We start from the raw sequence: 12,101 nt of genomic DNA on the forward strand, positions 1-12,101 counted from the left end.
TGGCACAAAAATGACAAACTTTCGTACACATATTTCCCGATAGTTAAGATTTTGTGAAGGTTTGTCATTAACAATGCAGTTTGGTGGAGTTAATTGCAGGGTGTTGTTTATGAAGTCAGGGATGGACAAATATATTTTTCCTATCTTAGTCTTATATGGATCCTTCAGCCTTGATTCTATAGACATAAGCTTGAGGAGCTTTCATTGATGGATGCATTGTTACTTTGAACATTTTCAGATCATGTGCTCATGCAGCAAAGGTCTAGTAATCAGCTTATGGAGTTCTTTGAATGCTTCATGTCAACTTTCCGGGAACATTTTCCAGCATATTACCAACTGGAGTGGGGAAAAGGAAGGCGCATTAAGCCTAGAATGGTATTTTGTGGAACACCTATCTAGACAACTTGAAATTAAACCCTTCAGTAATGTTTTTGGCTTCTGTTAGAGCCTGTCCTGGCTTCAACTTTGTAAATGACAAAGCACAAAATGTCTTTAGGCAAAATTCCTAAAGAATACATTAATTTGGGGGATATCATGACGATTAGCCTAATTTAGCAATTTCAAGACAATGAATTGATTGATTTTAGACGTCAAATCCCATTAGGGGGAAAATATATTAATATAAATATATTTTAACATTTATTGCCTTTTTTTCATATTTAAATATATATATGATTTCTGACGATGATTAAAAAAATGATATTTTTTTGTAATATGGGATGTGTTGTCTGGTGAATTTCTAGAATTTTAGATTGGCTGTAATACATCTTGATTATAAAGCAAATACAAATTGAAGTGCTGTTGATGCTCAGTTGCTTGTTGTCGCATGTGGTTAAGGCTGACGTGGAGGTATGAGTCACCAGATTTTGTACGGATCCTTTATAATCATTAGGTCAGATTTGGCCAGTTTTGTTCCTGATCTTTGGTTTTAAGTCACTGCTCCATGGCGACCCGTGTCACTTTACAAGTTACTACCAGTGGCACCATATGGCTATGACAAAATCCAACTGTAACCGCATTGAATTTTTCAACATTAAATTACAGTGACATTTGAAAATCTTTATCATCTTCTCTTGATGGTCAGTTGTAGTCTCAATGGTAATTGTCCCATTTGCTGCTTAGCACTCTTATACTCTTACTTGGCTGCTGCCCAAAATTATAGTCAGACCAGCTAAACCACAGTGCTGGCATCAGGTAACTAGTGGGAGTTCCTCGGCAAGACAGAAGAAAGATACACAGGCATTACCTCAGCAGACTGATAAAATTGCATGCAATATGGCTGATTGTAACAGCAGCAAGTGTATGCAGTAAACTAGTCTTGAATGCTGGTTATGTACTAGGGCTTTTGGCAAAACAAGAATTCCTTTAATCTACTTTAATTTAGTGATTCGGCCTTTATTTTATGGAATGATTGGATTATATTGTTCTGGTGGGAAGGAAGAACATTCCATATCTGAGTTAAAGGTGAGGAGTTTTAGGAGGATGTTCTTCATGGTTACCTGACCTTTGTTTTCATGTCTGGTTCATCTCAGCAAATTAGTCTTTCCGTGTGTGTGTGTGTGTGTGTGTGTGTGTGTTGCCACATATTGGACTGGTTGATGTGTACATACAAAGTTAAATTGAACTGTAAATAGCTGTAATGATTGAAATTATGCATTTCCTTTGCTTAACGTACACTAATAAAATTTGATTTCTCTTTAACAATTTGAAATGTTTTTTCTTTGAGAATGCCAATGCAAACATTATTTCAGACGGCTGTCACTTAAATGTGCTTTTATGACATCAGCTAAGGGCAGGGTACTGCTTTCCCACACTCTTAAATGGGTCTCATACCTCTCAAAGATGGATTTACAGCCAAAATGGAGTGGGAAACTATGACAAGCAGCAATAGCAGATAGCATTTATTTGGAATAAATAACTTCAAACTCATACGTCACTCTTTAAACATTATATAACAAACATGTTTATTTAAAGATCATATGTTTCATATATACTGTATATATTTACAATATTTACAAACTGAACTCTAACTTAGATGTTTATACATTTGACAATAGCAATATTTAATAGCTTGAATGTATAAATACATAATATAAGACATTCAATATTAGCAAAATGCTATTAATTTCTCTCACAGAATAAACTGCAACCAGTAGCATTCATCATTGCCAAGACATGTCTTGTAAAGACAAAAAAGGCAAAAAAAAATATCATGCAAATCATAATTCAATCAAAGGATTTAGCTCTGGCTTTGAGGAATGTGGCTTTGAGGTTGATAGGAATATTGGACCAAAGGCTTCGTTCAGCCAGTAAACACCTTTGAACATCTGCAAAACAACATCTACATTATTCTTCAACCAAAAACTACCTGTGAAGGCAAATCCAACTTATAATGTATATGAGGTCGAAAGTGACACCCAGAGTTTGTGGTTTGGCAGCAGGACATCATTTTTTGGTGTGTTTTTCCCATAAAACATTGTCTTCTTCATTTTCACCATGACCATTGCCAGTAAACATCAGTTTTGTCAACTCACAAGACTGACGAGTTGTATGTGAGAAGGAAAAGGTCAAAAGAGGAGTTCCATTTCATTGCAAAAATAGCTATGTTTATGTGATAAATAGAATTGTTCTAAATTAATTTGATTTCCCTGTTTTTCTCCAAGGCACTTTTCTTGGTTCTCTTTATTTCTTCGGGTCTGTTGAAATCTGTTAAATGAAACAATGATTGGCATGAACAAAAAATGACTTCAGCACAAAACGCTTAACAAACAAGTGAAACACACACTAGAAATACATGCAAGAGCTGCACTATAGTGTATGCAAATAATAATAATAATAATAAATAGTAATGCAATTATTCAAACAGCATCATTATTATTACTAATATATTTATTCTTATTATTCATCTAGATATCTCCCTGTTTTATGACGGGACGAAATTTGTTTTATTATTCTATTCAACACAATTTTGTTTGCAATATAAGCCATAATTCATTTTTAAAAGGCAGAGGATGAAAAAAAAAATCTAAAATAAACCTTAACAGTGTGGATTCAAAGCCACACATAAAAGCTAATTGTGCAACACAGATGATGAAAGGACCGAAGGTTTAATGTTACACTGAGAACTAAAGCATGAAGAAAAAAGGCCATTGTCCATAAGTGTGGCTCTACACTTAAAATAGTTAACATGCCTTTTACAGTCAACTGAGAATGTAATCTCCGATTATATTCATGTACTTTTTTCGACTGACGTACTGGTGCCACAGTTTGACCTACTCATGTTCTTTTCTTATGTTCAATTAGAGGAGCAGTACTATATTCAAATTTTTTTAGGTTGCGGAACACAATTTCAACCGTCAAACGAAACATTTAGACCACCCAACATCCAAATATGGGGGAAACCTCCAACTACCTTAAAACAGGGGAGAAGATACAATGTAGAAATGAACTACTCAGGTACTTGCACAAGGTAAGAAGTTAATTGATTTCAAATTCATACAATCTACTTTCTACAGTGTCTATTTCTATCAGTAACCCACAGTCTGAGAACCTCTGAACTAGAAACTCCACCAGAACAGCCTTTTAACTCCAATATGAAAACCATTTCATTCCAAACGAGTGACGTAAAAGCTAATTTGGGAGCTCCGTAATATTAGAAAGGTCATAAAATAGTTAGGTGTAATATTTCTCCTGTAGAATTATGTTTAAGTATACTTCTGTACATAGATTACACATTGTGTGTTTGTAACCAGAAACTGTCTATCAAGTTTTTTTTTTTCTTAGAATGTGGTAGCGAGAATGTCGGGATTATTATGTCCTTGAAAATAAAGACTAGACATTTGATCACTTGGTGTGTGTTCTGGGTAAATATTCCCATAACAAACATTTTAGCACTAACAGCGGAAACAAGTTTCCCATTAAATCTGTGTATACATTATGTTAACTATTCACCTGCGACATCTATCCCTCTGTGCACCGCTGACTCCCCGCTAGTCTTGTAAGAAGCCGGGCACATCTTTTATAATCTAGAAAAAGACAGTTAAGACACATTTAATTTGACATAGAAGACCAGTACCATATAAAACAATGTGCATGAATAAATGACAAAACAGTTATAGATATAGCTTCTGAAGTCATGCTAATGGTATTCAATGAAATGGCACTTACAGGCTGGTATTGTGCAGTCCCTGGTATTATGATAGAGCTTATAAAAGTGTTTGCTGCATTTGGGGCTAAAATAAAGCGGCCCTGCAAAAATACAAAAAGACTGATTTTAAGTGGCTGTCAATTCACAAAGGCAATGAAGAAAGTAGGCTACACAGAGATACTGGCATTTGCTCACCTGTTAAATGTTTTAAAAATCTCTCCTTCTGTCGCAGATCTCTCGGAAACACCTCTGTTAAAAGCGGAGAAATCCCTCAGGTCAGAAATGATTGTACACAAATGCGAATGTTTATATTTATTGGCCACAGAATATGTAATGCCACATAAGAAATCAGGTTACCACCATTGTATTCCTACAATGCTCTCATTCTCCAAACACAGTCAGCCGGTGGATGGGATGATGCTTACCAAGAATGCGTTCATGCTGATATGACTTTGTAACTTTTTTAACGTCTCTTGTTTCCACCGAATGCTCGATGATCTCGGAGGGATGCTGTGTGTTTCCCTCGCTGTGTTGCTCCTGTGCCTGTCTCACTCTGTCCATTAGGAGGTCCAGCAGACTTGTGTCGTCCCTGTCTCTCGGTTTGCAATAGCCGGCGGTGAGGATCAGCAAAAGGAGCCCTATGAAGACAGGTGTGCGCACTGCACTCATGCTGAAAGGTGGGCAAAGAGAGCCCCTCTGCCCTGCGTCCAGTCTTACAGACCTGCAAACACACCATGATCGTTTCAGTTCCCTGGCACTTACTTGAATGGTTAGTTGACACAATTTGTCCACAGACTTTTTTCTATCATCATGAACATTTTAGGTTTAAAAGTATATGAATGCATGGTCTTTTCAATGATTCTTTTAAAATGACATGCATTCCAAAAACTTTTCATTAATATGAGATAGTATGCATAATAATGATAAAATAATTACCAAAATAAGAGATTGTATGCATAATAATGATAAAATAATTACCAAAAAGCAGTTTAAAACAGTTTTAGATGAAGTATAGCAGGATACATCAACATCCCAAAATAATCTGTGTGTCGACTACCCAAATAGGCTACAAATGTAATCATATAAAGCTAAAAGAAGTAGCCTAAACATAATCTTTTAGTTGTAACAAGCAATACATAAGTTCTCGATTCACTCAAAAACAAGTTATTGTATAGCTTCAGGCATTGTTCGATATCTCTTAACAATCACAGCATCACAGATCCACACAAGAATCCCGAGTTTTCTCCACTTTTACGCACGAACGCTCTTGCGCAAATGCACTTCGGGAACACTTGTTTGTTTGGTAAAGTGACAAATTACCTGTTTTTCTTCAATGCAGATTTAGTTAACACTTGTTCGACGACCTTCCCGTGTGTTTAATAATGTTAACGCAAAGCACACCAAATAGACTCCGCTGGCGTCGCCTCTCCAAAGGTACTTCCACAGGTTCTAGCGCACCATGACACAAGGAGAGCGAGTCTCTTTTATATGTTTAAAGACAGCCGTGGTCATCTGTTGATCGTGTTGACTCGAAGTGGGTGGAAATTGACGAAAGTCCGCTCCTTTTAATTTATTTATTTCCCCCCTCCGGTGCGTAAAGTTGCTTCAGATCATCCGGCATGGGTTCCTCACTTTTTATTGTCAGTTGCAGACGTAAGGAGCTGTCCCATGTGGATTACCCCGGCATGTCTTTAATTAGAAACGCGTTAAGAGCACTCCTTAAAAAATGCATTTTAATTTTGTTGGATCACCGTCTCGTAACGCGCATCTTCCGGTGGTCCAATTTGGCACGAGTGGAAAGATTCTCACCAGAAGTGCTTTCTCTGTCCTAATGTCTCTCTGTATCTTCTTATTAAGAGACACTGTGTGCGCGCGGTGCTTCTCGGCTCCTTTAACTTTAAAGTTTCCCGGAAAAGGATGCTGCGGTTTTGTATTTTCAGCGCAAATTATCATCAGAAACCATCATGGTAAGAGCTTGAGTGGGAAGGCAGAATCTCCTAGAGACTATCCACAGCAGCGTCTATGAGAAGACTGAGGCCTTCTCCAATATTGGTTTCGTTCTCAATCTCGACATTATACCACTCCCTTTGAGTATAGAAAAAAAAAACCTCATATTTCATTCCCCTCCTCTTTGGCTCTCAAACGGTTCAAATACGAGTTGCACACCATGCCGTGCGCTTCCATGTCCATGGCTGATGATAATCAGGATTAGCTATATACCTTGGGAACTATTATTAATCATGTTGCACGGATTAATCTGGGATAACGTGATGCGGTGTTGAGGCACAGCTCAACAGTGCCACACAGTGAATGCGTTCATTTGAATGATAGGTGTTATGAAATGTGCACAAGGTGAAAATACACAGATAGTTCACTTAACAATTAAAGATTATGTCATCATTTACTCACCCTCATGTCGTTCCACACGACACGTGTATGAATTTCTATCTTCTGTGGAAGAAAAAAAAAAAGATTAATAATCTGTGTTTTATCAGTGTTGGTTTGGTGTTGTTTTGGACTCCATTGACTCTCACTTTATTCTCAAAAACATGAAGCATAAAAAAAAGAAATAGATAAAGTAAATGATGACAGAATTATTATTATTATTTAATATTTTTGTGTAAACTAAATTAATCATGAAGCAGGTGGAATATAACCAGGTTCCTTGCCCAATAAAACCCACATAAAAATGTAAATTTAATAACTTTATTGCTTGCATCTTGTAATAAATTGCTTATGATGTTCCTCATTTATAAGTCGGATAAAAGCGCCTGCTAAATGAATACATGTAAATATAATTGCTTTCATAAATGTTCTAAGTAGTCAAAGTTGTTCCGAAGTGAATGACAACAAACATATCTAAAGTTAGGCTATAAAATAATGATGAAAACAATTTTATAGAGTAGAAGAGTACTCACTCTCATATCAGTGTCCCTGTCTTTGTGCCAAATAAATAATTTATTGTTGCAATTTTTAATTGCCCATGTTCCACAGACCCCTCTCTCTTTCATTCAGCCCTATAGTCTTTGGGTGCGTCTCAATCAGCTCCCTAGTTCAATAGTCAGGGCACTGATAAGGGAGTCAGCCCATTAAATTATGTCCTGATCAGTGCCCTGACTACTGAACTAGGGCGCTGATTGAGACACATGCTGTGTTTTTCTGCTTCACCTTCTCTTTCCCCCATCCTCCTCTCTCTCTCTCTCTCTCTCTCTCTCTCTCTCTCTCTCTCTCTCTCTCTCTCTCTCTCTCTCTCTCTCTCTCTCTCTCCCTTCACAAATTATCCATACTGTACTTGTGAATGAAATGTTCCTGCATCCCTTATTTTATCATCTGTGTTTAAAACAGCTTCAAAGCTGCCCCTAGTAATCTAAATTACTTAATAAACCTGATATGATAAACCACATGAGCGGGTACAACTAAGATAACAACTCAAGTAGTGGCAAGTTGTCGCCCACGGTTTCTACATGTGTGAAGTATTCTGTGTTGATCACTGACTACATATGTAATGCAGAGACATAGCATTTAATCATGTAACTAGTAAAGTATTGCATTGCTTTTAAATTTAAAATTGCAGATGCGTTGTGTGCACTGTGTAGGTACTTCTGGACTAAATGTGAACATGTATTTACTCATCTAACTTCAATTCAATATTTCTCGAGATTAATAAAAACAGTGAAAAGCTCATGCAAGCTCTGATGAAAAATGATCAAACCTACAATAATTAAATGTTAAATTACACAAATATGTATTTATTCTCACTTTACTACGCAATAGTAATAATGTCTTTACTGCTGAGCTTCAATGATCCAATTAAACCATATTAATAAGTACAGTTTTGCATATATACCATATTAATAAATACAAATTTGTTTTTAAATTTGTTACATACTACTCTTACTAATTTTACATTATCTTGTATCTCTGGCAGAAGTAGTAAGAATAGTGTGCGGTTCTGAAGTCAGCCAGAGAGTGCTTCTCATTTCTAATTTGTGCATTCTCGTTTCCTTCCCTCGCTTCCTTTCATCCCATCTTAGGATGCGAGGGAAGGATACACCTGTGTATCCTCGCTCATGACTTCTCAGGAAGCTTCTTCACTCCTCGTCCTCTCATGGTGCAATTCGAGAATTGAGATGTCCTTCAAGATGGCTGAGTTAGATCAGTTTCCAGGTCACAGGCTGGAGGACGGAGGAGTGAGGAAACGAGGAAGCATCAGTTTGAATATTGAGAAGCACCCAGAGAGTTGAATTTTCCCTGCATCTTATTCTTTTGCAATTGAGAATAGCAGCAGAGCTGAAAAGTTTGTTTGAGCTGCACCCTGTGAAAAAAAAGCCTTTACATTTGCAAATAGAGAACTCATTTTTTGCAATTAAATAAACAAACAAACAAGCCCATTTCAGATGAGAAAAAGTAACGCAAAAGTAACCTAACCCATTACTTTCCATAAAAAGTAACTAAGTAACGCAATTAGTAATTTTTTTAAGGGAGTAACTCAATAATGCATTACTACATACACATAACTTTCCCAAACGCTGCATATTATAGACTATTTAGGCTTTCAAGCTCATTTTTTTTTCTTGGATGAATTCACAAAATGTATTCTAATTTAAGGTCTTGAACACAAGATATATAGTACATTGATAAAGAAAATGCCAAATAGTACTTGTATGCATATCCCCTATAGGTCGAAATTCTTACATGGATGGGTCTACCAGACGAAACATTGATAGAGAAAATGTCACACTCTTTAAACTCAAAAAAGTTCAATACTATAAGAATTGCAACTGCTATCCATACGCGCTTGAACATATTGTCATTTTCATTCAAATTTTTTTAAAAGAATGAAGTAGTAGGCCTACTTTATGCAGCACATGCTTGACACAGCACAAACAGCGACACTAAGCCTCCCACGTGTAGCCTTTATCTCCTCCCTGCCTCTCTTCAAACCAATCTGTCATCAGACTCTTTCTTAACGGTCAATAGATTCTTCTCTGACTCAAACTAACTGCAGTGATCCTCTACATCTACTATCACATAATAAGCACCCCGGATAGGTCATAATTCAGTGCTTGGTATGACACCAGCCATGTCGACCCGTATCCAAATATGCACTGCACAGTCCAGCCTACACATTCAGCCACTGATACTAAAATCCACTGATCTTCTTTCAGTCATTAACTCATTAATCTTGGCTCATGCAGGTTCCCTGTCCACAGCCTTAATCCCTGCTGACCTCTTTGCCATATCTGATATCATTGACAACTTTGACAGCAGTTTTGATATGTTTGCATGATTAGTTACGTCTGTTCGTTGTCAAGTCAGCACCATATGTTTGGTTTTGACTGAAAGCCAAAGCAGCTGTCCATACACGGCCATACCTGATGATTCCAGTTTTTCCAGGCGTTCCGAGACTTGTTTATACCGGAAAGTTTGTCGGGAGCTTTTTTACAGTGTAAAACTGCCGAGTCAGTCAGTGAACTTGGTTAGATAACTGCTGTATTTCTAGTGCCATGCTATACTTAGAGACTGTCACTAATAACTGGTCTACTCAGGTCTGTAGTAGATTCAAGTTGAAGTGTGTAATTTTTAGTACTAAAGTGAATTGTAAAAAAATAACTGTTTCTACTATCGGTCAGACAGATAAACCGCCATTCAAAAGTTTGGGGTCAGTGAGATTGAATGTTTTTTAAAAGAAGTCTCAATTTAATCAAAATACAGTAAAAACAGTAATATTGTGAAAAATTAAATATAAATATTTTGTAACATTATAAATGTTTTTACTGTCACTTTGCAACTTTGATCACATTTGTTGTAGTTACAGCATCTACGAGCAGGGGCTAACTGGACCATGCTAACCACCAGACAACCCTTGACCTCTTGTGACCATGTCTTGCATTATTTACCTCAACACTTCCTTATAGTCTTAGATACTTTTCCCCACAACAATATGAATATGAACAAAAACAATTTTCATCAGACATCCTATCACCTGTGAATTCTAGAAAACTTCTTGATTGAGTAGATCACATCAACAACCCTCTACGCACACCTTGGCAATAGAAGCGCCAGGTGTGTGTGTGTTTGTTTTTGTGATTTATGAGGACACAAATTTGTATAATGACACGGGTATTACGACCTAAACATTAAATAAGTACATTTCCTCATGTTTAAAATAGCTTTAAAAACATACTAAACAATGTTTTATTAAAAATGTACAACACAGAACGTTTCCTGTGATTAGGGGTAGGGGTAGTGTAGGGGGATAGGATGTACAGTTTGTACAGTATAAAAACCATTACGCCTATGGTATGTCCTCACTTAGATAGCAAAACAAACCTGTGTGTGTGAGTGTGTGATTCCAGCAAATCATCTTTGTAAAATGGCTCAGCTTTTTAAATATCTGAACGTACACTCTTAACATCAGTCAATCATGCATTGCATTATATTATGATAATCAAGCACTTTAGTAATTAGAACTAAAACTTGGTAACCATGTATGAATTCATATTTGTAATTTCTGGTGGTGGTGCCTAAGATATTGTTGAGGTGTGTTTGTAGTTAAAATGTTACCATATCAGGTAACATTTTAAGCTGTCATGTGGTCATGTTAAAATGTGCCCCTCAGGTGATACAATGTACCCCACCTGGGGCATGTTGTCACATTTCACTTCCATTCTTTCAGGGTAATCAAGAAAAAAGTATACACTGTATTAATGAAAAAAAAACCCACACATAATTGTACTAGTCATGTGGGAAATTAATGTGGGAAAAATAAATTCTCTGAACCCCAAGTGAATTTACACAAACTGAGAAAGTCAAAAAGTGTTAGGTTGTGCCCCGCTCTCCCCTATGTAGACTGATGTTATTTTTATATTATAAAGTCTTTTATTGTCAGTTAAATGTATGATTTTTTTTATTAATGTTCCTGGATTCTGCTACGTTTTTTGTAAGGGAAGAGCTATGTTTATTTGTCAGGTTTTTTTTTTTTTTGGACTGTTAACATGCATCCACAAATAGCATGCGCACACAGTCAAACAACAGTAATACATTATAGCACATGTTCTGATTAGTTACCATCATTGAGGAGTCCCGCTTAGAAAAGTAGCAGGGGTCTTCTTGAAATCTCTGTGCTTCATGTAAAACCAGCAGACCCGATTAATATGGGTCAAATCATACTTTTCTTCTGACGAGGTCAGATTTTTTTTTTTTGTGCCATAAATAGTTATAATTGAATTTAGTAAAGGTGTTATTTTTGATGATTAGGCCTTTATTTTATTTGGGAGTACGTTTTATACGGTGGCCCAGTAGTGCACAAAATTTAAAAAGCATACATAAGTTCACAACACAACGAAATAAATCCACAACACAACGAAATCAAGCCACAACACAACGAAAAAGCCACAACAAAACGAAAAAGCCACAACACAACGAAAAAGCCACAACACAACGAAATCAAGCCACAACACAACGAAAAAGCCACAACACAACGAAATCAAGCCACAACACAACGAAAAAGCCAAAACACAACGGAAATGCTGCCGACCACTAGGGGACTCTTGGAGTGCGGTAAAGTTAGTTCTCCTTGCATTGTTCTATAGATTCGCCAGTCTTACAAATATTTAAACACTACGATCAGTTTTAAATGTGCAATTGTATATCGACATGAAATATCAATTCAAAATCACCTACGTGCATTAAAGCTGCATATTTATACTCGAGAACGCTTTGACCCGCTGCCACGGCGCTAAGGGAACGTCTGCCAATTCCACCAAGTTGAAACCAAGCGGCAACCTCCCGCAGTTTCTCTTGAAGCCAATACGGAAGTGACTTAAACTGCAATTCCTCGACTGGCCGCTAGGGACATAATCTCATTGAGCTCCATGTTAAAATGTTTTACAGCAGAAAAACACATGTTTACAGCCTGGTACAAATTGTGGTTTTGGTCTGTATATCTAAT

General features: G+C 36.8%; 1 protein-coding gene across 4 annotated transcripts; it reads right to left on the reverse strand.

Moving 5' to 3' along the window:
* Window positions 1–1,883: 1,883 nt before the first annotated feature.
* alkal2b (ALK and LTK ligand 2b) lies at window positions 1,884–9,259 on the reverse strand. Of its 4 annotated transcripts, XM_079833136.1 has the most exons (7): window positions 9,004–9,259; window positions 6,557–6,598; window positions 4,573–4,868; window positions 4,343–4,396; window positions 4,168–4,248; window positions 3,952–4,025; window positions 1,887–2,706 (listed from the first exon to the last, which is right to left on the reverse strand). In XM_079833136.1, the coding sequence occupies exons 3-6, from the start codon at window positions 4,814–4,816 to the stop codon at window positions 3,961–3,963; spliced, it is 444 nt and encodes a 147-aa protein (XP_079689262.1). In that variant the 5' UTR covers window positions 4,817–4,868; window positions 6,557–6,598; window positions 9,004–9,259; the 3' UTR covers window positions 1,887–2,706; window positions 3,952–3,960. The 4 variants fall into 4 exon arrangements, with proteins under 4 accessions (XP_079689259.1, XP_079689260.1, XP_079689262.1 ...); XM_079833133.1 differs by lacking the exons at window positions 6,557–6,598; window positions 9,004–9,259 and adding an exon at window positions 6,256–6,351 and having other exon boundaries at window positions 1,884–2,706; XM_079833134.1 differs by lacking the exons at window positions 6,557–6,598; window positions 9,004–9,259 and adding an exon at window positions 5,468–6,351 and having other exon boundaries at window positions 1,886–2,706.
* Window positions 9,260–12,101: the final 2,842 nt, after the last annotated feature.

Source organism: Gobio gobio, assembly GCF_949357685.1.
Source record: "Gobio gobio genome assembly, chromosome: 13".
NCBI classification, from domain to species: Eukaryota; Metazoa; Chordata; class Actinopteri; order Cypriniformes; family Gobionidae; genus Gobio; species Gobio gobio.

Bases quoted from the DNA above. Each gene is read 5' to 3' on its own strand.
- alkal2b (XM_079833133.1), bottom strand. The intron at 4,249-4,342 runs GTGAGCAAATGC...GTATTTTTGCAG, and splicing joins ATTTTTAAAACATTTAACAG to GGCCGCTTTATTTTAGCCCC. The intron at 4,026-4,167 runs GTAAGTGCCATT...GTCTTTTTCTAG, and splicing joins GGACTGCACAATACCAGCCT to ATTATAAAAGATGTGCCCGG.